Source organism: Pongo pygmaeus, chromosome 19 (genome assembly GCF_028885625.2).
Source record: "Pongo pygmaeus isolate AG05252 chromosome 19, NHGRI_mPonPyg2-v2.0_pri, whole genome shotgun sequence".
Classification (NCBI taxonomy): Eukaryota; Metazoa; Chordata; class Mammalia; order Primates; family Hominidae; genus Pongo; species Pongo pygmaeus.
Window position 1 is genome coordinate 32,920,103 of NC_072392.2, and position 26,813 is coordinate 32,946,915.

The 26,813-nt window shown below is 49.4% G+C and overlaps 1 protein-coding gene across 2 annotated transcripts in view; it reads right to left on the reverse strand.

Annotated features, from left to right (window-relative positions):
- Positions 1-26,813, reverse strand: part of LOC129026176 (tensin-3-like) — a 229,640-nt gene that overhangs the window by 172,230 nt on the left and 30,597 nt on the right. For both annotated transcript variants that reach the window (XM_063656015.1, XM_063656016.1), the window contains exon 4: positions 2,860-2,898. In XM_063656015.1, coding sequence (XP_063512085.1) covers positions 2,860-2,898 — 39 coding nt within the window. The remainder of the gene's footprint in view (positions 1-2,859; positions 2,899-26,813) is intronic.

The window sequence follows — 26,813 nt, forward strand, 5'->3', positions numbered from 1 at the left end:
CAGGCCATGGGGCTACCCTGGGGCCTGAGGGCCAGAGGGCCAGAGAGGACGGGATGGGGAGTGCTAGTGGTCATCATGCTGGGAAACGAAGTGTTAGTTAAATAGAGAAAAACTTCCCACTAAAGCAGAAAATACTCATCCAATTAAACATGTTTCTCCTTATTCTTTCTTTACAATTGAGCCTCCAAATATGACAAGGTTTCCAGGAGGACTTTTTTTTAATTTTTTAACAAAAATTGTTTCCTGATACTCTCGGGAAAGTGCACAAAAGAAACTTGTTATGAGTTTCTTGTTATGAGAATGAGACAATTATCACAGCAGCTATGAGGACCAGGAGCCCATGAAGTTTCAGATTTTGAAGCCAACAGTTGCCCTGATGCTGGCAGACTGACACCCAGACTTGAGTCCCCAGCAACACACAGTATGAGTCAAGTTTCTGCCCAAAAAGCTCAAGATGCCTTCAGTGACCTGAGGAAACCGCCATGGCACCTGCTTCTCTAAAACAGGACAATTGAGCCACAGGAGACCACAGATTCATAGCCAAGCAACCCCCATATTTGAAGATAAGAAAACAGGTTAGAAAACAAGGCCATATATAACGGGAGGGGCCTGAGCCTAGACCTTGGCTCCTGGACCAAGTCAGCTCCCTCCCACAGCACGCTGGCTGTCCCGCAAGTGGATGTAGGTTGGAGATGTTGTTGTGTGTGGTTTTCTACATGAGTATCCCTTTTGCAGGTAAAATACACTCAGGTAATATAAATAATGCACCAATCAAATGCCTCCTCTGACCTGGAATCTGTAACGCCTCCTTGTCACATGCCAACTTCTCTCCAACTGCAGACATTTAAAAAAAAAAAAATCAGCACTTTGAGAGGCTGAGGCAGGCAGATCACTTGAGATCAGGAGTTCAAGACCAGCCTGGCTAACACAGTGAAACCCCATCTTTACTAAAAATACAAAAATTAGGCCGGGCATGGTGGCTCACACTTGTAATCCCAGCACTTTAGGAGGCAGGCAGAATTACCTGAGGTCAGGAGTTTGAGACCAGCCTGGCCAACATGATGAAACCCTGTCTCTACTAAAAATACAAAAATCATCCAGGCGTGGTGGCACATGCATATAATCCCAGTTACTCAGCCCCTGGCTCCTGGGGCCTATGACAAGCCTGAGGAAATCAGTCACAAACCGCAGCCTGTCAAAACCAACTACAAACACATGCCCCCAAGTTCCCCCATGCCCCCTACTCCTCCACCCCCTTGTCGGTGGTGAGTGCCACAGAAGGAATGGAGTGAGAGTGGACCACAGGCCTGGGGACACGGCTGAGGCCAGCAAGGACGGCCGGGCAGGCGCCCACCCCGGGTGGCCTCAGCTCTTGATGCTGCAACATGTTTCTCACAGTTTGTCAATATTTTAGGTTTCTGGGTGAGATTTTTTTTTAAAGTTCCTATGACCTCAAATGCATACTTTGCTCTTCCATAAGCAAAGAGACCACACCACACGACAGCATTAAAAGGAGCATAATAAGGGCACCCCACCTGTGGCCAGGCTTCTGTGACAGGCCTGACCCCGTAGTCCCTCTTCTCTCATCTGCAGCTAGGTTAGAGAGCACCTCTATGGCCATCGCATAAAGGAGAAAACCGAGGCTCAGCTGGGCAGGGGCGAGGGCATGGCCCGGCCACTCAAGTGATGAGGTTAGAGAGCCACCCCCACACCCACTGGGTAAAGGAGGAAACCAAGGCTCAGGTGGGCAGGGGGCAAGGGCAAGGCCCAGCCACTGGAGCCAGGATCTGATCTTGACTTCATCAAAGCAGGGAAGCTGCCACACGGGCGCCGCTGGCCGAGCCTAGGGAAGGATGTCCTACTGCACCACAAGATAGAGCCAGTTAGCCAGTTCCATGTCTGGAGGCCACCAGGCTCACAACCCAGAAAGACTGCCAAATCTCCGGCAGAACACCCCAGATTCTGTGTATGGTGAAGCTAGGGGGAGTCAAGGGCAGAAAGCCCTGCCCTACTTGAGAAGTACAGGGAACAACACACCTGACAGATGCCCAGGAGGAACCACAGGGTGCACCTGTTTCCTTACCCCACCGGGGAGGCCCAGACCTGCACACACTTCCCCAGCAGCAAGAGGCAGCTTCCCATTTGCCTCCCAGGGAGTCGCTTCTGACTTGCAGTGAGAGAAGAGGGTCCTGTGTCCTGCTGTCTAGGCACAGTGAGCCTTTCAGTTATCCTGCAAGCTGCTAATAAGCCCTCAGAAACAAAGCTTCACCCACTCAGCTCCAAAGGGTGGAAGCAAAGAAAACACCAGGAGGTACCACGACCTTCCGAGGAGCTGCATTTGAAAAGCAGACAGCAATTTAAATTTGCCTAATCACAAGCCAAAGAGAAAGTGCTATTGTGTTTACCTTCAATCTGATTTGAACACACACACACCCCCAGTATTTGTCAGAGCTGGATGTCAGTCTACAAACCACTGCACTACATTGTCCACAGCCACCTGACGACCCAGGCACCCTCACTGTCCAGGTTTTTATCACTAAGACAACAGACTTGTGCTGTCTTCACTTTATAGCCAAGGAAAGTCGGCTCAGGGAGATTCGCCCCGAAGGTAACTATTACTGATAGAAAGGCAGCTCCCGCAAAGGCGCAGCGGATCCTCTTCTCTAAAAAACCATGCAAATGGCCAGTGCAGCATGGTCAAAGGTCCTCAGAGAGAGCCTTGTGAATGAAAGCTACGGGTCAAAGGGAGGGCATGGATCTTAGAGGAAGCTAAAAGATCCCCAAAGAGGGCGCAGCTTCAAGAAAGGACTTAGTCCCACAGGATGGAACAATGGAGCCAAAGAAATGCAAAGGGCTTACCTGTTCCAGTTGGACTTGCACACCGCAGGGAATCACCACCTTTCAAAGAGAGAAGAAACAGATAAGCAAATGGATTCTCCAGGAAAAAATTAGCATAATAATCAAGCCAGGCTCCCAAAGGCATGAAACTGTCTCTAACCTCACTCTGGCCACAAAGCTGTAGCAGATCAAGACTGACAAGATTTAGGGTTAAGAGAGTCCAGAGTTTTGTTCACTTTTGGAAAGTCCCTGTCCTTTTTGCTAATGTCATGGAAACCATGGGGCCTCCCCTTCCAGAAAAATGCAAATCACGCATAGATACAAAATTTAGCCCCCACTTTCACAAAGAACTGGTAGACCTCAAGGATGGAAACCTCTGAGTCGGTCTGTGCTTGGGGAGCTTGGGAGCAGGGCCCAGGGAAGGAGGTGGAAGGCTCTGCCTGGTGGTCTTCAAGCCCCCACTCCTCCCATCCTCACCCAGGGGCATGCATTCTCTACACAAGGGGCCACCTTTTCTAGAACTATTTCTACAAGTAGAACTGAAGAGTCTGAATGTGGCAATGTCAACGTGGTTATTCCATTCCGCACAAGAGACGGGGAGAGGAGACTTTGACTCCACCATAGTCTCTGAAGACCGAGAGCTCCCTGGGAAAGACAAAGAAAGTAACGAAGGCGAGGCGGTTCAAACACAGTCAGGAGAGGCAGTTAGTAACAGGCACAGGGAGCCACCAGTCCTGCAGGGCAAAGACCTCACCTTGGGCAGGATCTCCACCACTTACTAGCCACAAGACCTTGGCCTTTAATCTCTCTGTGCCTCAGTTTCCACATCTGAAAACTGCAGGTAACAACAGTGCCTTCCAGGCAGGGTCACGGTGAGAATTAAGAGATGGCACGTGAGGAGCTCAGAAGAGTGGCACAGGTCAAGGGCTAAGGGAGCCAGACAGGCATTGCGCTGCTCTGGGGGGCCGCTCAGGAGCCAGGCGCCAGCAAACAGGATTCAGTTCCTGGTGAGTGACCTCACTCCTTAGCTTTCTTCTGGCACTACCCCCTCCAGATCCCTGGCACCTGCCTTCTCATAGAGTTGTCTGAAAATGTGCAAAGGAAGGAGAATCGTAGAGAATCTCAGAGATCTGACTAATTGTACTTGTGGTTTGGGGTGGGCGGCGGCGTTACCTTGGCCCTTACCAGGACAACTATTTATAGCCTCTTGCTTATCTTACGCAGTCCAGTCCTCAGGGAGTATGTGACACATGGCCGTTCCTGTGTCTGGGACACATCATTACTCCACCATGGCTCTGACTCAGACGGATGTCTGGGGCAGGGATCCTCTCTCAGGGCCCCTTTAAAGTTTGATGAATGGATGAGAGAATAAGTAAACAAATAAATGTAAAGCAAAACAAAACAAAAACGGCTTTGGAAACAGAAGGAGTCACAGACAAAACCTTACAGGATGGTGGAAACAGCCGGACAAGGAGACCCCATGGTTAACAGAGCGGTGTGACTTATCTCCGCCCGAGCACGGTATCTACTCAATGCACACATGCATCTTGTTGCCTCACTCCACATGTGACATGCAGGCAAGAAATGTGCGAAGAATCAGGGCCCCTGCCTTTCAAACTCACTACCAGCATTCCTGCAATGGCATGTCAAGCATGACGAAAAAAAAATGAGCTATGAAGGCAGGAAAACAAAAAGAGGAAACTTAAATGCATATTACTAAGTGAAAGAAGCCACTCTGAAAAGGTCACATACTGTATGATTTCAACTCTGTGACATTCTGGAAAAGGCAAAACTATGGGACAGTGAAAAGGTCAGTGAAAGCCAGGGATTAGGAGGGAGAGAGGAACAGGCAGAGCACAGAGACTCTTTAGGGTCATGAAGCTATTCTGCTTGATACTATAAGGATGGACGCATGTCATTCTGCATTTGTCTAAACCCACAGAATGTACAACACCAGGAGAGAATCCTAATGTAAACCAAGGGCTCTGGTTACTAAGACTGTATCAATATTGGCTAATCAAGTGCAACAAATGTACCGCAGGAATGGAAAATGTTTATATATGAAGAGGAAGAAGAGTGTGTCCAATTTTTTTTTTTTTTTTTTTTTTTTGAGACGAAGTCTCACTCTGTCACCCAGGCTAGAGTATAGTCGCGCCGTCTTGGCTCACTGCAAGCTCCGCCTCCCGGGTTCATGCCATTCTCCCGCCTCAGCCTCTCGAGTAGCTGGGACTACAGGCGCCCGCCACCACGCCTGGCTAATTTTTTGTATTTTTAGTAGAGATGGGGTTTCACTGTGTGAGCCAGGATGGTCTCGATCTCCTGACCTCATGATCCACCCGCCTCGGCCTCCCAAAGTACTAGGATTACAGGTGTGAGCCACCACGCCGGGCCTGAGTGTGTCCAATTTTTGTATAAATCTAAAACTGTCTTAAAAATGGAGTCTATAATACGTTTTTTAAATTCACTGTCTGGAAGCACACATTTGTTGAGACAATGAAAAGAAAAGCCCTGTGCAATGTCAGAAACCTGAGTTTTAAAGATGGCAGCCACTTAAGGATTTGGTCCAGAAGCCAGGTCTGTGTGTTCCCACATCCCTCTGTGGCCAGATGGGGTGCAATAACTGCCCACCACCTGGCTTGGCCCCAGGGTGTCCTACAGAAAAGGAGAGGTGAGCTCTGTAAGCCGTGACTGCCCGAATCCCATCTCGCCCCAGACCATCCACGGCTTATATGGCTAACGGGCTCGCCCGATAAGTTGGCACGCCCAATCTTGTCGAACTCCATCCATCACTTGTCCCGCACATTTTCACTGACAGCCTTCTCCTGCCAGGACTTCACTTGGAAATGAAGCAGACTGGTCCCCAACCCCACAGAGCTTATGGCTCACGTAATAGAAACTGCATAAAATGAATCATTTTTAAGAAAGCGAGCTGGGGAACAGTGGGGAGTGAGCAGCTCCCAGGTTCTGCAGAGCAAATGGCAGGCAGCCTGGCCCTGAGCCTCCACATTCACATCCTACTGAACTTGCTTCTCTCTTCCAAGAGAATCGGTCACAGGCCCTACTGTCTGAAAATGCAGACAAAAATGTCTCAGGAAAGACCTTTTGTGGGAGTGGATTTGCAAATAAAAATGCACATGGAGCACCAACCAGAGAAAAAGGGACATTCTAGAGGCAAAGAGTCACTTGTTGATAAAGAGAAAACTCATCATTTATATAAGTACAAACATCTTATTTAGTAAAAACCATGACCAAGTGAACACAGAGGGCACTTGTTCCTTCAACGTGGCTAAAACCAGATTCCAGGACAGGAAGTCCCTGAAAAGAGACTGTATTTCTGTCACACTTTTCCTCCCTTATACTAAGGCAGGTAAGCTGACCACAGACAGAACCACAGGATGAGGCGGCCAGGCTAGGGATGCTCACACCGGCCTGCTCAGCACCAAGGAACCTATGGGGACTGTGCGACGGTGCGATCAGCTGCATTTGCTGGACAGTCAGGTGTCACTTGCAGTTCTTCGGCCTTAGCAGAAGCAGAAGCACAGTGCTTCCGTGCACAGAGCTGCATCCCTGCCAGAGCGCACACAGCTCTCCACTGATCTACAGGCTGCTCTGCCTCCCATGCATCAGGAGGGTATCTCCTGTGGATGGAGCCAGGTAAGGGAGTGAGGCACACCTGCTTGCTCTCCTCACCTCAAACTCCAGCTCTGATCACATATTCCCCGGCACTGTGGGGTTCTTTCACTGTTTTCACTGGACAGAGGGAAGCACTGTGGGTTGGGGCCAACTCCAGGTGGGCTTGGCCTTCCTCGGCACGAAGAAGCTGACACTTCTTTAACACTTATGTTCTTCACATGCCAGTCTGACTTACAGAGAGAGCAGCCACCCAACGCTGCAGGGCTGGGAGGGTCCCGGTGCACTGCATCCCCTGAGACTGTCCTGCAGACACCAACCAGAAGCCTCTGAGCTGCGCCTGGCCCCATCAGTGCACAGCCAGCATGGCTGGGATGTGTGCGGTGGCATGGCCAGGAGTCTAGATGGGCACCCACTGGCCTTGCGCTTTGCCTGCTCTGTAACATGATGCTAAGTGAGCTGCAGGGGTGTGAGAGGATGAGACAAAAACCAGGCAGCGTTCCCTGTATCAAGGCACACTCCTGGGGAGGCCCACGGCTCATCCAATGTGTGGACTCGAATCAGCTGGATAAAAACGGAACAGTGCCCTGTCTGCAGGTCCTTCTCTGTAGCCCTCACAATAAGGCCAGCAAGCCCCCACTCTGTGTATGTGAAGCTGCATCTCAGAGAGGGCCAGGCCAGCCATGGGAACTCTCACAGAGACGACGCCAACTGGTGCCCCAGCTCCAGGCTCCTCTCCTGATAGGAGCTGCACCCTCTCTCATAATGAGCAGCTCCCTCAGGGGTTAGGGTGACAAGAGGTGACAACAGTGAGACAAGGAAGGGGGCAGAGCAGCTCCCGTTAGCAGCTACTGAAGGCTGGAGAGAAGGCAGTGGGTCATGGGCTGTGGGCCAAAAGCCATGGGCTGTGGCATCCCCGGGATCCGTCCCTCCCCTGGTGGAGGCGAGGGCCCCTCTGAGAAGCCTGTTTGGGAGCCTCTTTATTGCCTTCTTTCAGCTATCCTGGGATCCTAATCTACTGTTCCTAAGGAAACCACAAACACACACTGCTGTGCCTGCCCCACACCTGGCTACGTGGGTGCCTGGGTACGCTGGCATCAATAACCTTGTCTCCAAGCCAGCAGGTCCACAGGAGAGAGGGGCAGAGGGACAAGGGCTTGCCACCAAGTCATGACTGTGTCCTTGGGAATGTGAGTGTGTGAGTGAGCATATGTGTGAATGTGGGTGAGTGTGAGTGTGGGTGTGTGAGTGTGGGTGAGTGTGGGTGTGTGAGTGTGGGTGTGTGAGTGTGGGTGTGTTGGTGAGTGTGGGTGACTGTGTGTGTGAGAGTGACTATATGTGGTGGTGTCTGTGTTTGACTAGGTATATTTTGCTGTGGATATCTGCAAATGTATTCTTTTGTGTGAATGTGTTTAAGTTTGAGAATGTTGTGAGTTTGCATATGAGTGGGTGAGTCAGTGGTTATGTGCATGGGAGTGTAAAAGTGGGGGTGTGAGCGTGTGTGCTTGTGAGAAAAGGGGGAGTGTGAGTGTGTGTGCTTGTGAGAATGTATGAATGTGCATGTTTGAAACTGAGTTTTGTTAAGTGTGTCTGCGTGTGTTTCTATGTATACCCTGCCTCATGTGAGTGTATCGATGTGAGAGCGTGTCTGTGTGTGTCTCCGTGTGTGAGTGTATATACCTGTATGTGTCCCTGTGTGTTTGTGTGTGTGCACACACAACAAAGCTTAGCCCTGCAGTTCCATCCCCCAAGGTGAATGAAAGCACTTCAGCTAACAAGCACATTCTGCCTTAGAAAGTGCTTTCACCCAAGGTGTACCGGCCCGGCCACCATTACCCCCAGTGCTGACAGACACAGGGCTTGGGTGCAGATCTTCCTCAGTAAGGATTGAGATCAACTCTTCAAACCTGAACCAATCCCTCTCTGCTTACTTCTGGGAGATCCAAGTCCTGGGAGAAATAAAGGACAACTCAGTTCTCCTCGTGCTTGACAGACATTGCTTTCCTTTTGATGAACACAATAAAACTCCAAACTCAGCTTTTATTATTGTTTCTTATTAAATTTCGCTTTGTAAACAGCCATATGGAAAGTGACATTTTTCCATCAGTTTCTCTAAAATCCTGTGGGTATAACTGATGCACTACATATTCTATAAACATGCATATTCTGTATAAAGAGAATAAACGTAAATTTCAATTCTATCTTTTCCAAATCATCAAAAATTCCAGTCATGGTGGGTCACGTGAATCAGCTTCCTAGAACCTCACAGAAACATGAAGTAAGGACTGAAGAGAGGCCGGGCACAGTGGCTCAAGCCTGTAATCCCAGCACTTTGGGAAGCCCAGATGGGCAGATCACCTGAGGTCAGGAGCTCGAGACCAGCCTAGTCAAAAAGGCAAAACCCCGTCTCTACTAAAAATACAAAACTTAGCAGGGCATGGTGGCGCGTGCCTGTAATCCCAGCTACTCGGGAGGCTGAGGCAGGAGAATTACTTGAACCTGGGAGGTTGCAGTGAGCTGGGATCGTGCCACTGCACACCAGCCTGGGCAACAGAGCAAGATTCTGTCTCAAAAGAAAAAAAAAAAAAAAGAACCGAAGCGAGCACCCTCAAGTATCAAGCATGCTTTTACACATCCGGCAGCTACAGGGAAAGCCCGGATGCTTGGCTTCTCTAACCGTTTCTTCCTGCTAGTTCTCCAGATCATTCTGCCCACATGTGAAGTCTCTACTCTACTCTGGTAACAAGCAGGCCTGGACAAACCTTGTTGATGTCAGGATTCTGGAGGGGAGAATCAGCCCAACACTACCAACTCACAGCAATGAAATGCGTTCCACAAATGCACACACACCACACACCACCGAATGCCAATCCTTGGGCCAGCATTCAGGTGCAAAACAAGTGGAAACTGAGTAGAGACAAACGGGCCAGCCACTGACCTTGCCAAACCTTGCAGACAAGGGAGAAAGCAATTCACTGAGTTAAGCCAAGTACAGAGACATCACCTTATGCACAAGTTCTATCATACATAAAATTACTTTAATCATAATAGTTTTAACGCTAAGATAAGTTGCAAAGACTCAGAAATGAAGTTTACTTTTATTTTATCTTTACAAAAACAATTCTTTTTAAAGAAACTTCGTGATGACGCCAAGATGGCAGTACTTTCTTTCCTAAGTCATGAAAACAGTCAGAGGTAACCTACCTCTGAGGCCCTGAACTAGCCAGGGAAAAACAGATACGGACGCCAAATATTTGCTGACCACCAGGACCTTACGATACAATTGGGGGTTGGGACTCTTCTCTAATCTCTACACGGAGTAGCAGCCTGGTTGCAAGGAGGGTGGAGCTTTTACGAAGGACCACTTCTATTATACCACAGCTTTGACTTCTTACATTGTATGTTACTGATCGATAAAATAGCAAGATCTATAATTCACCCATTAGTTAAGATTGAAAAAGGATACACTGTTCATGTGTTTGTATTACCATTATTATCATTTATTATAAGGGCAAGGTAAGGAGAATAATCACAGAAGGAAAGTCCCCTCATTCCCAGTGCTGACACTGACCAAAGTATTTATCTGCTTAAATAACCAACAGTCTTAGCTTGAGTGAGGGGCGGCTGCCGTAACAACATACCACAGAATGGGCAGCTGACACCACAGCCGTTTATCCTCCCATAGTCCTGGAGGCTAGGAGGCTGAGATGAAGATGTGGGCAGGGTGGTTCCTCCTGAGGCCTCTCTCCCGGGCCTGCAGATGGCCACCTTCTCCCAGTGTCCTCACGTGGCCATTCCTTGTGTGTGTCTGTGTCCCAGTCTTTCTAAGGACACCAGTCATACTGGATTAGGCCCACCCTAATGACCCTATTTTAACCTAATTACCTCTTTAAAGACCTTATCTCCAAATCCTGCCACATTCTGGGGTCCTGGGGATTTGGACTTCAACATTTGAATTTGCGGGAACAAAATGCAACCCCCCAGCACTAACAAAGGTCTGATAGGACGGGTGGAGACGTCAGGTCGACACAGAACGTTCTGGGCACACCGATAGGAGCTGGGTCCCCCAGGTGAGGCCGGGGGCTCCTGACATGCCAAAGGTGGCCTTACTCATCATTCAAGCCTGCTCTTCCAATGGTGCCTGGGGACAGGGGGCTACGTAGAGGGTTGAAGAGAGGCCCAGGGTCAGACTTTCAACACAAGCCTGCAAACAACAGCAGATCTATACAAAGAATGGCAGTACAAAATGAGGACATTTGAGACTTTATTAACTTTCTTTGCTGCCTTCAAGAGCTCGCCCTAACTTTGCTTCTGTGTCTCCTTTGTCAGGCTTGACCCTGGAATCCCTAATTAGGTTCACATTCCTCAGGAAGCTCTGTTATCCCACTAAGCGTAAAAGCCCAATTTAGTCTGCTCTAATCCCCATGAGAAAACACCCGCCCGGCAGACGCAATTAAACCTTCTCAGCCTGTGGGCTGAGAACGGGACAGGAGCGGAAGAGAAAGAGAAGGAAAATTCCCAGAATCAGGTCATTATATTTTTCCTTACAGTTAACAAGCAGCTAGTGAAGATCATGTCTGTGGCATAGTAAAACAAAAAAAGAAAGGCTCAGGCTTTCCCAGTCCTTGATCTTGGCTTGGTCTCGGCTCTCCTCACCTCTGGGGGCCTCAGTTTCCCCTTTCAATCCAACTCTATGGAATCTAATAATTTTTAGACAAAAGAGTTGTGCCCCTATCCCAGATGGGCTTAGCTGAACCTATTGGAACCTTCTTTTTCATTCTTTACTTAGGCTGTGTAGCTGTTTGACATTGGCTACCTTTACCCAGTTGAGGCCTATGGCCCACAACGCAGGGCCAGGCCTTCCCTGGCCTCAGGCAAACAAGTTACCACTGGTAGGGAATATAATAGATTTAAAGCAAAAGCATAGTATCCTGTATCCATTATGTCACCATTATTTGTCTCAGATCAGAAATCAAATGTGAACCTCTTGTTGGAACAATGTCCAGAGGATTCTCGAAGTGGCTGAAAAGCACTTTCAGGATCCCTTGCGTGCTGTATACACGAGTCCCAGCAAAGGGCACAGGACAGGATCGCTCAAGGGCCCAAACACCTGCCTGCAGTGAGTCTGTCTTACAAGACCAGGGCTGAGCAGGGAGGCCAAGCGTCTCATGGTGCAGCTGAGGTCTGCAGAAGCAGAATCGGGGTCCACAGACCCCTGAAGGCCAACACTTACCACAGTCCTACGCCTTAACTTTTTAAAAAGAGAAAGAGGACATCTGGTGATTGATAACATGCTAATGGCTTGCAAAAAAAACAAGAAGAAAAATCATAAATCATAAATCCAACCTAATTGCAGAAAGATTAAAAGGCAGTATTGAGTTGTTGAATGGTCTTTTTATTAGAGCATTATAATGCCAAGGACCAAGATTTAACTGCATCAACATTACTGGATCCACTTCCACAAGGAAAATCCAGGTCCCAACTCATGTACTCCTCACTAGCTACATCTGATCAGCCTATAATTCTCACTGGCCACCTATAATTAATAATAAAGTAATAAAGTACTGACACTGACATTTGTGAGTAATTTACATTTTAATTCATCAGAAGAGATTGATGATTACCTCTACAATAACATCCCTGCATGCTATTGCCTGAGTAAGTTTAGTAGGTTGTGTTTTCAAAGATGGTGGCATCACACAGGGTCTTCTGTAAAGGAACTCTGCCATTCCCCCATCAAGAGGTAGAGTCTGTCCCTGTTCCTCTTGAGTCTGGGCTCGTCCTGGGTTTGCCCTGTGGCCTGCTGTGAGTGGTGGAATATGGTAGAACTCTGAAGCCTGGCCTTAGACAGCTGCAGTTGCCGCCTTCGCCCGGAGCATCCCATTCTTGGGCCCAGCCCCCATAATGAAGGGAAGCCTGAAGAGCCGCACGGAGACACCTACAAGGGGGCACCGAGGTGTCCAGTGCCAATCGTTGGAAATGGGCATGAGGGCATTTGTGACCTTCTGGCCACCCCTGTCCCCCTGTCAGCACCACATGAAGCAAGCACTGTCCAGCCAGCTCACAAATCCATCACAGCTTGTTGGTTTCAGCCACTGAGTGTACAGGGGATTTCTTAGGCAACAACAGGGAACAGAAATAGTGTGCCCAGCAATGCGCACATCCCCAGCATGCCCAGATGAGTGTGTTGGGCACCAGAATGCCATCCTTCAGTGCTGTGTGTCAGGAAGTGGAGGAAAGGGGCTCAAAATCAGCACTTGAAAAAGCCAACAGCAGCAATGAGGCCATGAGCTGTCACAGATGGGGAGATTTCAGCCACCGATGGTGGGAGCAAGAGGCTGACAGAGCGCGGCTGTGGCTTCAGCACGAGGCGGGCAGACATGACCCAGGACACCAGCCAGTGGGCGGAGAGGCAGAGGGGCAGCTTCTCGTCCATCGACACTGTGATTCACCAAAAAACGCATCACGCTGAACATGCACGGTATGTGGTGTTCTTGAATGTAAGCTTCGGGTTTAAACAAACATGTATTTTAAACCATATATATACTGTTTCAAGCCCCAGAGTGACTGGACAGAGCTGAAAAAGCTCTGTCTTTGCATCCAGAGACTGAAATTAGGGCACGACCTCCGCTTCTCCCAGCTGGCTCTGATGAATTTACGGAGACTGTCCTCTGTGAACTCAATTTTCCTCCTCATCTGTGAAATAGGGATAATACGACGTCGTGGGGTGGATGTGAACCTCAAGCTCATAGCAAAGTCTTGACAGTGGGACTATATCAAATATACACTGTCAGATTGGAGTGAGGGTGAAAGGGACCCCACGGCCTTTCAAAGACAGCAGCATAGTGACTGAAGGCCATCTCAGACCACACATAGTGACCGAAGGCCATCTCGGCCATACAGACTTTGCCTCTCTCCTGACACACAAACTCCATATTGTTCAGACTAGGCATTTCCTGGACAGTTTTCTGATGATGAAGCTGCAGCAATGATACTGATTCATGATAATACTTAACCAGGGGCAAAACAGACATGTCCCTCGCCCCACCCTGTTCACCTGAAGGAAGGCAGGAAGGAACCAGTGCCCAAGACCATAGGCCTGACTGGGACGGTGAAACCCGAGAGTCATGTCCTACAGAGATGGCCCCGGGTTCATGTTGATGTGTGCATGGCCCCATCAATCACAGCCAGTTCTGAGAGCGATCCTACAGGCTCCTGGAAGGACGGGTCCGGATGCCATGCCTGACACCATGAACATTCTAAAACACTCAACTGGTAGTCTAAGCAAATGAAGGAACGCTTTTTGATTTTGCTTTGATTTATTCATGTTTAACATACAAGTTAAAATACCTGACTCTGAAGAAGCTGTATGAGCCTACTGAATGGGGACCTTAATTATTGGCACCAGAACTGGCTCCCTTTCCAACTGTGTGCCAGTGACTCCTAATCCCACTCACGAATGACAGGGAGTCATCATCTCATGTCCACCCTATGCTGGCTTTCTGTCGTGGCTCTGGCCACCCCATAGTGGGGGCAGCCCCTCACCACAGCTCTCTGTTTGGCCAGCAGCAGGAAGGCTGGGTTTGGGGCCCATGTGCCTGGTGCGCAGGCCTTCATGGAGGACACAGCCGCATGTCGGCAGGCCGCCCCGCTTGCCGCATGGTAGATTCCAGGGCCTGGCACTGTCAGCTCCCCACACCTGATCTCTTCTTCTCCTCTGTCCTCACCTGCAGACAACATAGACCAGGCTCAACTCCCTTGCCTAACCCCACCTCCCACCTGTGAGCCTCAGCCCAGGCTGCTCCCTCTGCCTGGAAAACCACCTGCCCACCTCCTACTGGGCAGGTGCCTGTGCTTCAAGGCCCAGTGGCAAGGCCCCTTCTTCAGGAGACACACAAGTAAGATGTGCTTTTATTTCTGCTTCAAGAGACGAGCACAGAAATGTTATGACCCTCCCTCCTGTGATTTTGTAATACCCTCTTCTTATTTCAAAGGAAAAGGTCCAAGGAGGCAGTAACACTAAAACAAAGCACAGTTTTCAGAGGCTTTTAAAATGAGGGGTGGGCCCCACATCCACCAGGGAGCAGGCAAGCAGGTGTTTGTATTTTCAACCACACCAGCCTCATGCTGAGAAAGGCGGGGTTCCGGTCACGGAGCTCTGGAGCAGGAGGAGCTCCCACTGCCCCTGAGAGCCGAGGCCCGTTCATCAGAACGGCACTGAGCTCACAGGGAGCAGAGCCTCGGGCGATGACATCAGCTAATGCCACCCCCAGCTCCTACTTCTTGGGGGTCTGTAGCATCTGAGGTTTCCATATGAAATCAATAGCAGGCTCTTCACATCAAGCCCTGGCTTCCACTGACCTGTTGCTAATGACAAGGCAGAGGAAGTGGTCACCCCTAGGGAGGGGATCGCAGGATCTCGAATAAAACCACCCTCCAGAGTGAAGCGCAGAGCTCTGACAGTCAATGTTCAGTGGTCATCCGTAAAGAAAAGGAATAGCACAAATAAATGAGCTGGTCACTTCTCCAAACTTTGGGTCAGTTGTCTCAACCTCTTATTCATTCATTCATTGCAGAATGGCATATCAAATATCACACTTCAGGGCACTCAGAGATGAGAAAGAATTAGTAGTTGTCTTTGAAATTCAGTTTAAAATGAAAGAAAAGGTACAAACATACAACAGTTATTCAGGGAAGAAAATGGTAAATTCCACAAAGGTAGGCACCAGAGAAATTTTCCCTGAAATACATTTTGGCAAGAGTGTTTAAGAATCACATGATGAACAGTTTGGGTTTAACCAACTGTCCTTTGATCTAAAGAAGGCTGACAAGAGGCCGGGCGCGGTGGCTCACACCTGTAATCCCAGCACTTTGGGAGGCCAAGGCGTGTGGATCACGAGGTCAGGAGATTGAGACCATCCTGGCTAACACGCTGAAACCCTGTCTCTACTAAAAATACAAAAAAAAAAAAAAAAAAAAAAAAATAGCCGGGCGTGGTGGTGGGCGCCTGTAGTCCCAGCTAATTGGGAGGCTGAGGCAGGAGAATGGCGTGAACTCAGGAGGCAGAGCTTGCAGTGGGCCGAGATCGAGCCACTGCACTCCAGCCTGGGCAGCAGAGGGAGACTCCATCTCAAAACAAAAAAAAAAAGAAAGCTGACAAGAAAAGAAAACGTGAGAAACCCTAAGAGTTCACAACTTATCGAATCTTTTAAAATTAAGCACTGGGCTGCAAATGGCCAACTGGCCAACTCTAATGTCCACATAAACATATTCCATGAAACCCAAATTAGTTCCTGCTGGTCTGAAGCTAAACTGCCACCCCTGTTCACAAAATCTTGATAATGGCATTCCATTTAACTCTAATGTCCACATAAACATATTCCATGAAAACTAAACTGGTTCCTGCAGGTCTAAAGCTAAACTTCCACCCATGTTAACAAAATCCTGCCAATGGCATTCCTCTCTGCCCGGTGTCTCAAATTCAAAACCTAAGGATTACTCACGAGCCGTGCCTCTGACCCACCGGGTGGGTACGCCAATCCTAACAGGTCTACCTTTAAAATGCCCACAAGTCTACTTCCTACTGACCCCACCTATTGTTCAAGGTTGGGCCACCCCAGCTCTTGCTGGGCAGCGCTAAGCTTTCTAACCAACCTCCCAAGGTTCAATCAACTCCCCTCCAAATGCTTTTTAGAAGTAAAGAAACCTCTGAAAAATCAAAAGGTTTTAGATAAAGATTCTGAAAGCAGAATTTCTCGCATCACAGTATTGCAACCATTCAGCCATTCTATCCACTCCACCTCCCCTGAAAGACGCAGTTGTGAGTTTATTATTCTAAAGACCTTCTGAACAGGGGGCGGTTTCCAGTGATAAAGGAGGGTTAACAGCTAGATCCTTGCACACCGCTTTATTAAGAACAGAAGGGAAGCCTGCGGGCTTCGGAAAGTTCCAGGGTAATTTGGAGTTGAGGGTGCACGGACACACACACAGTGCGCAGAAAGGCAGGAGTTGAAATGCCTAGAAACACACAAAACTGAACTCCGCCAGCTGCTCCCGGGAGGCGGAGAGAGGGCGCCCCGCGAGCTATTTCTGTGCCTGGCAGAAAATGGGAGCAGGCACTTCCTGAATCCCTGCCTAAAATTAACTGCTTTACAAAAGGGGGGAAGGGGAAACCCATGGTGAAACAAGTTTTATTTTACAATTCAAAATCTGGAGGTGGGGATTTGAATACTTCATTATGGGTTTTGGCCCCGCTGATAAAAATGTGGCTGAAAAAGAGAAGAAATGGGGGCTTTACTAGGAAACCTATCCTTCAGAAGTAGCCCCACAAAAATAAAGCCAGAGGTTTGATGAGAAACGTTCTCCTCCCCATGGAACATGAAGCCATGTCTCAACGAGAGGCGTGAAGGCACATGCACAGCAACACTGGTGCGGTCGCCAGAGAGCACAGGCTTCAGTCCCGCACATCAACTAAGTGCCTGTCCTGTGGTCTAGGAGGCTGAGACTCACGGACACACATGCTGACAACATGAGAGGGCAGTGTCTGGGGCAGGGGCTGCACAAGACAGAGTGGGGTGTCTGGAAGTATGGTGCGCACAGGGCCACAGCCCCCACCCTGAGGACGAGGCCTGCAGAGGTCTCCCCTTGCCTGACAGGGATGGTTATGTCCCAACAGGGGCGGGCTTCCAGCACCTCTCCCAGCCTGAACTCAGGCTCTGGAAGACCTGAGTCTGAACGGGCCATAGAGAGGCCTCAGGAACAAGATCCCACTGGGAACCTACACTCAGAGCCAGAACCTACACTCAGAGCCAGAATGCAGTCTCCCAGCCAGAGCCAGGGCCCAGGACTGCCAGAAAGTCCCGGAGATAAGCTTCTGCAGAGATGACATTGCTAGATGCCAGGGTGGGTGGCATCCATGTGGAATAATGACCGTAGTAGAAATTTTAAAAAGATGCACTGCATATGGTGTCTAAACATTAAAAGAGAACAGGCTGTTCTGCAGCTCCCCAACTGCAGCACACCTTCCTCCTCCATCTCAGCAGAGGGAAGGGTAAGGACAGACCACTCAGGAGAGCAGTGGACCAAACCACACACATTATGACAAGTGGATTTCTAACCTGGACAGAGCCAGAGTCAGGGTCAGAGAAGAAGAGCTGTGATTCAAAAGGAGCACACGGTGCCACAGGGCTGGGGAGAGGCCCCGATGCCGCCCAGCCCAGAAGCCCAGAGGTGAAGAGGCCCTGGATTGAGGAGCGCAGAGGACCCCAGTGAGCCTGGAGGCGGAGTGACAGGATAATGGGAGGAAGCATACATTATAGACTCTGAGCAGTTCACAAACTGAATGGTGGTCTGAAAAAAGGGGTAGTAAGAAAAGCACGTCAGAAAAAGGACATCACTGAACAGGATGTGAGCTCACACAGGGGAATACAGAGTTTGGGGTCTTCTAGAAAGGGGCCAAGGGCTCCTGCAGGTGGCAGCCAGAGTCAGCAGAAAGAGCGCCTGGGGCCACACGTGTGGAAGGAGGGACGTTTCGCCTGTGACCAGAGCTGATGGGCAGGAGGTGCTGGAGCCGAACAGGGCATTTGCAGGAGTGTTTCAAGCTGATTAATGTCAGGCTGGTAGCTTGGAAGCAGGCCGGGGGAGGGGGTGTATTTCCACCAGAGGAATCAGCAGAGGCTGCCAATCAGCCCGCTGCACCCCCAGCAGGGTATAAACCCTCATCTGCACACCACTGGCCAGAACCTGTTTCAAGAGAAGCGAGAGTAAAAGCGATGGTGGCCAACGCAAACAGAGGCTGAGTGGGAGAGTCCACGCACACGCAGTACAGAACGCCAGACACAGGTGAGAGAGGCGGAGGGCTGGGGTTGCATCTGTACCTGCTCATCAGGGGCTTGTGGGAAATCACATCAGAAGCCCAAGACCAAGCAGGCAGGGACACCTGCAGCACCCAGCTCTGCCCTAGGCCCAGACACCGTGGCTGCAGCGATCTGGGCCAGGACTACAGAAGTCCTCCATGGGGTGAGCCAAGGCAGGGTGAGCCTGTGCAAATGCAGGAGGCTGGGGGGAGTAGAAAGAAGGGCAGCCAGTTAGGGGAAAGGTCACAGAGCTGGCCAGAACCAAGGCAGCATTGAGCAAGAGGCACTTGGATTCCAGTGTCAGAAAATATTAAGCCCACGGCTCTGCCATTAGCCATATGGAACCACTTTCAGGTGGGCCCAGGCTAAGTCTGAGGCACTAATTAAGCCTACTAAATGGAATTTGTTTGCTTAAAAGAGCAGATCCCATTCTCAGAAGAAAATTTAGGAAATATATATACTTTCTTGTCGTTTAACAGTTAATAAATAAAATGCATAGTGATTTATGCTAGCGGTAGGCAACATTTCATGAAATAAATCTACTAGTGCCAGTACCACAACCGCAGACAGAGTAGTTTCCAGCAACTGACACTGTAGACATCTACAGTGATTCCTAATACAATGATGCAGATTAAGGTATTAAAAAGGGAAAAGAGCACTCCTGCAGAAGCCACCAGGCCCTGTGCTTGGGGAGCTGTTGAATTCAATTCTCAGCAGTCCTCTTAGTAGGGGTTAATTCCTGTTTTATAGAGGAAGAAACTGAAGCCCAAGGTCACATGGGTAAGACAAAGCAGAGTCAGGATCCAGACCCAGGTCTGTTATTCATTCTTCTCTTTTATGAGTCCTCACAGTTTCAGAAGCTGCTTCTGAGAGCTACACATGCAAATTTCCATTTCGTTCTTCTGCTCTCCCAAAGAGGCCAGGCGAGAGAAAATAAGTGATCACCTAGTACAGAGTTTCACGTATAGAGCGCACACACACACACACGGAGCAGGAAATGTTCACTGCGTGCTCTTTTCTTTTGTTTTTGTTTACATTGGAGCGACGTGTGCCCATGGATGCCTGGCCTTGCTGCTCTGTCCCCTGCCCCTCGAGCTATATGGGGCTCCCTCCAGGACCGGGTTCCCCACCATGGTCTGTCTGACCCAGTCAGGGCAGTCACTCAAACATTCATTATTGTCACCATGAAAGTGGCATCTGTTTTGAATTCAGGGGCCTCATCTTCTCTGGGCGTCCCACTCTGTCATCAGAGCCTGGCTGCATGAGGTCAGCTGGCCCTTCTCTCCTCCATGACACCCCTGGTAAACAGACACCCAACAACATCCCGCAGGGTGGAGGTGGGGAGTGAACCTTAACCAACAGCACACTTGCCCAAATTATTTCTCAAGTAATGGAGGGTCTGCAGGGAGTGCTTCTTTCTCAGGTTAGAACTGGTCAAAAGACACAGAGGTGGGGTTCAGAAGAAGATTTCCAGGGCACCTCGAAAGCCCTAGTTTAATCAATAAAACACACTCGCAGCCATGGGGTGCCCTTGCCAACAGCCTCTTACGCTCTCATGTAACCACAGTGCCATGGAAAGTTACCCTCATTTCACAGATGCCGAGAGTCAAGACAGACAGGCCTGGCCTGAGCCACGTGCAGGACGCAGGGACCCACATTCTCCCTCCGGCTGCACCTTCTAGCCTCCTGCCCAGGAGACAGATACAGATGCTGGCTGCAGGGCTGCTAATTAGGTTACTGGCCGTGTAGTTAAAATGATGTGGCAAATAGGTGCAGATTCATTCCAGATATGTGTGGTTTCATCTGTTACAACACAATATGGAATGAAAACTGATGATTCAGAGAAAACACAGGATACATTTTAAAATTATATTATTTATTTAAAACAAATATCTTGTTTCAAAAGATTATAATTCTCTTTTGGCCTCTTTTTGGGGCAGGGCTAGGACTTCCTACACAAATATAGCTTACACTTATGCCACACTAAAAAACAAACCTGCCATCACAGGGTGAGAACTACACTCATAACCAGACAGTCAACATGGTCCCGTCAGCCCGGCCAAAGGTCACCACCAGTTTCAAAGACCTGCTTCCTCTGGTGTAAAATGGTGAACCCAGTGACTTCCCAGCCTGTGGATGCCAGCAGGGTCACCATAAAGCCCCACAGATGCCGAGACGGTGCAAGGAGCAGAACCCCACAGGGCAAGGCCCCGAGCTGCTGGCAGCTGGTGTCGCCCGGCTGACGCACTTCCTTAGTTGACAGTGGCTTGGTCCTGCTGGCCACCTTCGAGTCCAAGAAAGGCCTAGAAGTCCACAATCAATGCCTCTGATTGAGGCTTAGATTATTAGGGATTTAGAAACCTTAATTCTTTTGTACAAAGTATAACCGTGCTGACATGAAAAGCCAAACATGGCTTGCTGACTTTGAGAGTGAGCCTAGAGCCCACACTGTGGCTTTGGCTGGTGGGATTCACACAGTGGGGCCACTCCTCAGACTCTGGGAGTCAGGAATAATAGTTCCCAGTAGAAAAAGAGACACAGGTATAAACATGCCTCTAGTAAGGTGTTAATGTGTAAAGTGACTTTCTAATTAAAATGAGTCAAAAAAGATTGGTGAGGACAGCCTACCAGAAAAGGGATCTTACAGGAAAAGGAATAAAAGTGTCCTCAAAAAGAACAGAATTTAAGGATGCTTCATGGTTCTTCTGACAGTAGTGACAACTAGCAAAAAAGAAAGATATGGAAGCCACCGATCAGTACCCACCTTCAGTAGGTGAATAGAGGGTAAACTGTGGCACATCCAGACGACACAGTGTTATTCAGCTGAAAAGAAATGAGCTATCAAGCCAAGAAATGACAGGGAAGAAATTTAAATGCATATTATCAAGTGAAGGAAGCCCATCTGAAAAGGCTACACATGTATGATTCCAACCCTATGGCATTCTGGAAAAGGCAACACTATGAAGACAGTGAAAAGGTCAGCGGCTGCCAGGGTGCAGGAGAGAGAAGCGCAGCACAGAGGATTTCTAGGGCAGCAAAACTACTCCATACGGTACTGTCATGGTGGATGTGACTTATGATGCACCTGTCCAAACCCATGGAATGTACAACACCCAGAGTGAGCCCTAACGTAGACTGTGGACTCATCAATACTGGTTCATCAATTCTAACAAACGTGCTGTTCTGGTGCGGCGATGCTGACGGCAGGAGAGTGTGTCTCTGTGCGTGAATATGCATGCGTGTGAACATGTAAGCACGTGTGTGTGAGCCCTTGGTTCTTTCCCCTCAATTTTGCGGCAAATCTGAAACTGCTCTAAAAATAACATCTTCTAATTTTAAAAACCATTTTAAAAGCTGTCAAACATTAAAACACACACACACACACACACACACACACACACTTGGCAAACATAGGTGGAGACCTGCAATCATCTGGCAGAATCGGACTCTCACTTCACCCTGTGGGGCTGCAGACAGAAGCTCCCTGTGGACAGCATGCTGCATCTGGGTCCAGCTCTGTGCACAGCCAAGAGCTACACTCAGGAAATGTCTGCTGAGCTGGCTGGCTTAAAAATTAACTGCCTCCACCCTTAGAGCAAGAAGTGGGGAGGGAGGAGAAGGGACGCCCGTGTAAACATTTACTGAGACGGCAGAGAGAGGAAGAGCCCGTGCTGGCCGCGTGAGTTGGGGCAGGACCATTGCAGGCTTTAGCAAGAGGTGCAACTGCTCGGTCCCAGCCCTGTCACCTGTAAGAGGGAGCAGAACAAGCCTCCTCAGAGAGAAGTGTGAGGCGTAAATGACAGAGCATATCTAAAGCGCTCAGCAGGGTCCTGCAGATCCCTCAACAACGCTGACTGAATGGCATTCCTTCTGCACAGGCTGGACGTGGAGAGATGTATCTCATGACATCCCTAAAAATCCTATGCTCAAATGAAGAAGCTGAGTTCAGAGGGAGTAACCATCTTCCTGAAGCTATTGTAAAGGGTACAAATAGGGGCAGGAAAGAGATGAACTCACAAACAACAAAAGAGCTTTTACACGCAGGACCAGGGATTTTCCTTTTGGTTATGAAAAACGTATTGGTCCTGGCTGGGCTCAATGGCTCACACTAGAATCCCAGCACTCTGGGAGGCCAAGGTGGGTGGATCACTTGAGGTTAGGAGTTTGAGACCAGCCTGGCCAATATGGTGAAACCTCGTCTCTACTAAAAATAAAATCTAAAAAAAATAGCCAGGCGTGGTGGCACACGCCTATAACCCCAGCTACTTGGGAGGCTGAGGCAGAAGAATCCCTTGAATCCAAGAGGTGGACGTTGCTGTGAAAAATCGCACCACTGCATTTCAGCCCGGGTGATGGAGGGAAGAAACAAAGACAGAAAGAGAGAAAGAGAGAAAGGGAGAAAGAAAGAAGAGGAGAAAGGGAGGAAGAGAGGAAGGGAGGAAGGGAGGAAGGAAAGAAAGGGAGGAAGAAAGAAGAGGAGAAAGGGAGGAAGAGAGGAAGGGAGAAAGGGAGGAAGGAAAGAAAGGGAGGAAGAGAGGAAAGGAAGGAAGGAAGGAAGGAAGGAAAGGAGAAAGGAAGAGAGAAAGAGAGAAAGAAAGAATTTATTAGGCCTTGTTACTAACAAATTCAGATCATTCGTTCCTAGTGAAGACCATATGAAAAAAGGCCACTACTTAAACCTTTTGGGGAGGTTAAAGCTGACACCCCAACCTTAAAAGCTGTGGCAATGAGCTTCAACCAGATTCCGTCCTCCACCAAGAGCCCAGGGAGCACCAACCCTGCTGAAGGTGGGGACGAGAGTCTGCAGCCTCCGTGCCCTGTGTCCTGGCAGGAAAGACAGGCCCCTGCCCTAAGCAGAGCAGAGCTGGCTGGTGGGATGCTGGAGAGTGGAGGCTCTGGGGCCATAGACAGGGTAAGGTCTGGACATGGAAGATGAGACAGGCTCAGAGAATGCAGTAACCGAGAGCTCAGGGTCAGCAAAACAGCAGCTCCCACAGCCTCCCTCCTTGTGCACGGGTGAGAAGGTCCAAAACAGAAACACACAGCTGCGACAGCTGAGGCCCCTGCAGGGTTGCAAAGAGCTATGGGAATTGGGGAGAGATACTGCCCCTGCTCACTGTCTCGTGGGAGGACTGGGAGTCTCGGACAAGATGCCACGGATGTATGAGCAGAGCCTTCACGGGGAAGAAGAGCCCTGAGCCATGCGGGAGTCAGAGAATTCTCAGGCATCATTTCATGAAAGAGAAATAGAAATGCAGCCCAGGAGGAGTGAGCCCCAAGCCAAGCGGGAGAGACGCTCATCTTGTGTTTTAGAGAAGTTGGCCCTGGAGCTGGAGTTCACAAGAGGCATAGTAGGTTTTGTAGGCATACGAGCAAGGTGGGCTAAAGTCACCCACACAAACCTCAGCTCCATTTCTGATACATGAAGATGGCAAAGCACCAAAAAGAACACATGGAACAGCAAAAATCAGAGCTTTGAAATGCAACACCCATGAATTCTGGGCCTCAGAAGCTAGGTGACAATAGGTAAGTTGTTTCACCTCCCTGGGGTCTTGAGGTTTTTCAGAGGGGGCTGGACAGGTCAATCCCTGGGACCCAGCAGGCCCGTATCCTACTGCACGGCAGCTGCGGCTCTTAGCATGCAGAGAAAAGGAGTGATCTGAAGATGAAAGTTAACTGCCAGACAGAAGTTAGTGGTTGAAACTTATCAGTTAGGCCACTGAGCGTCTGTTGACGCCCAGGATGAATGTCTAGGGACAGTTTCTGAAGAAGCCATAAACTCTAGGTCCCGTGTTTTCCATGGCAGAGGACCAAGTCTTTGCCCTGGGCCTGTCTGGTGGAAGTGACAAAGCTCCTGCATCAGCCGCAGCCAGGACATGGGGATCCCTGATAGGAGAGCCCAGCAAAGGCCCCCAGGGCAGCAGGCAATGAGGGCAGCAGGAGGTTCCGCTGACTTCCCCAGGACCTCCTGTAGCCTCAGCTTAAAAAGAGCAGCAAGCCTATCACAAAGTTCTCTCCCTCAAGCAGCCAGCTGGAGAGAGGGGAAAGGCTCCTGGCTTGGCAACTGCCCAGATGGAGCACCGGGACAGTGGAAGAAGACGCTGAGGCCACCTGCAGGAGCCAAGAGGCTGGACAGAGCCTGGGACCTCTCTCCTCTTGCTGCATTCTCCTTCTGCAGACTCAGCAAGGAGGCAACACCAGCACTCCTGTATTTTATATCCAAGAAGGGTGCAAACCGAGGCACGTGCAGAGAGAGAAACAGCAAGCTGGACCTTCACAGCCAGGCTGCAAAGGCTGAGGATGAGCCAGGGGGTCTGAGAGCATTGGAGCCCAGGGGGCAGGAGGTTCTGTGTTTTTCCTGGATTAAAGGGGGAGCTGTGCATCGGGACCCTCTGCAGGGCGTCTCCCCAACATTACTCCTGCACATGTTCCCCTCACTAACTCCTGCATGTGGTCCCTACATGGGGTCTTAAGTTTACAAAAAAATTACCTGCTGGTCTATTTCTCCTCTGATGATTCAAGATGATACTCAATACCCTACACATTCTCCTCTGATGATTCAAGATGATACTCAATACCCTACACAAAGTGCAACTCTAAGGAGCAAATGTGTCTGCAAGTGGGCAGAGGCGGAAGAGGCATCTCACCATGATGCCAGGCTGCAGGTTTCAAGGATAGGATTCCCGTGCCTCCATCTGCTTGCCTAAGCTCCACAGAACCTCCCTTTCATTTCCTTTAGTGGGGCACCACCTGCCACCCTTTCCTCCCTCTTCTCCCCTCCCCAACATCTGCTTTCCTACAACTGCTTCATTTCTCGTACTTCTTTTTTCACTCTTGCTGGTAAGTCAAGTGACAGCCAGGAAAAAAGCAAGTCATGATGCCCACACAGCTCATGTGGCTCACATGAATAAGCACTGCATTCCAGGAAGCAAAATAGTTGAAATCCCAAACTTTCAAGTGATTGTACATACATTATTTGACTTCCCTGAAACTTAAGTAAGTATTATCATAACCAACAGCTAGGAGAAAGTTATTTTTCTGTTTATTATAGAAAACTATTATTCACTTTTTTTATGCAAGAAGAAAGTGAGGCTCAGGGCCTATCTAAGTCCACGTGGGCTGCTAAAACAAAATATTGGAAGGCTTATAAACAACAGAAATATACTTCCCAAGGTTCTAGGGTTGGGAAGTACAAGATCAAGGCACCAGCAGATTCAGTGTCTGATGTGGGCCCTTTTCAGGGTTCATAGAGGATGCCTTCTTGCCATGTATGCACATAGCAGAAGAGGTAAGGGATCTCTCTGGGGTACCTTTTATAAAGGCACTAATCCCATTCATAGACACTCCACCCTCACGACCTAATCATCTCCCCAAAGGCCTCCATTTCCAGCTACCATCACCTTGGGGATCAGGTTTCAACACAGGAATCTGGGGGAAACACAAACATCAAGACCATAGCAAGGGGAACTAGAAAGGCTTTGGGAGACAAAAAGCCCCACTGGGATCCAAGTCCAGGTCTCTGCCTCCATCTACCCACTGAGCTGCATGGCCTGGCCTGAGAGGACATACTGTCCAATGGCTCAAGAAGAGAGTGACAGCAGTCTTTTGGGGCTTCTCAAAATGTCGCAACAATGGCTCTGCCTCCCTGCCTGATCCCCCAGCTGCTGTCTCGGTCCCCATTTCTGCAGGATGGTTCCTCCACATCGTCAGTGCCACAGAAGGGGCTCTGAGGGCCTGGACAGGAGGAGCCTGTGACAATGTCACTGACAGCAGCAGATCAACAGCTGTGGCCTTTAGCACCACCACACACCAGCCACATGCTCCAGGGCATGTGCGGAGCCTGTAGACACAGGCGCAAGTGCTCCCACACAGAGGGGAACACCATCGAGGGGGTTTAACACAGCACACACTACCACCCAGTCTCGGGTCTGATGCCAGACAAAGCCTATTAGCTGAACCAAGGCTTCATACTTGCCTGAGCAATCTGAGTGCAGCATCTAAGGAGCCCACTGGGCGATATATGTAAACACAGTAATCAAGGACTCAAAAGCCGAGTGCAATAATGTGGGAGAAGCCACAGCCATATTCAGTTCCTGGAAGACCGAGCCGCTCCCTTAGCCGAGTACCCTGCAGGAGCAGCTGGGGATTTATGGCCCTCATATCCCCAACAACGATGGCATTATATTTTTGGAATGAGAAGGTGCTTTGTTATTGCCAGTGGCTTTCTCCCCTGCGGTTCAAAGCTGTATTATAAAAAAAAAATGAACATGGATATATTTCCCCGCACTGTGATCTGATAGGAATAGAAGCTTATCCATCCCTCAGCAAACTGCCAATGGTTGCCGTTAGAAATTCCATATTCAGTGATAGTTAAGGATTTTGGAATACACTTTGAACCAAAGAATTCAATCCCTTAAGCAGCCGGCGACAGGCTTCATTTAAGAAATGGAAGGAACAACAGCAGGCTCATCTCTGCGGCTGCAGCTCAGA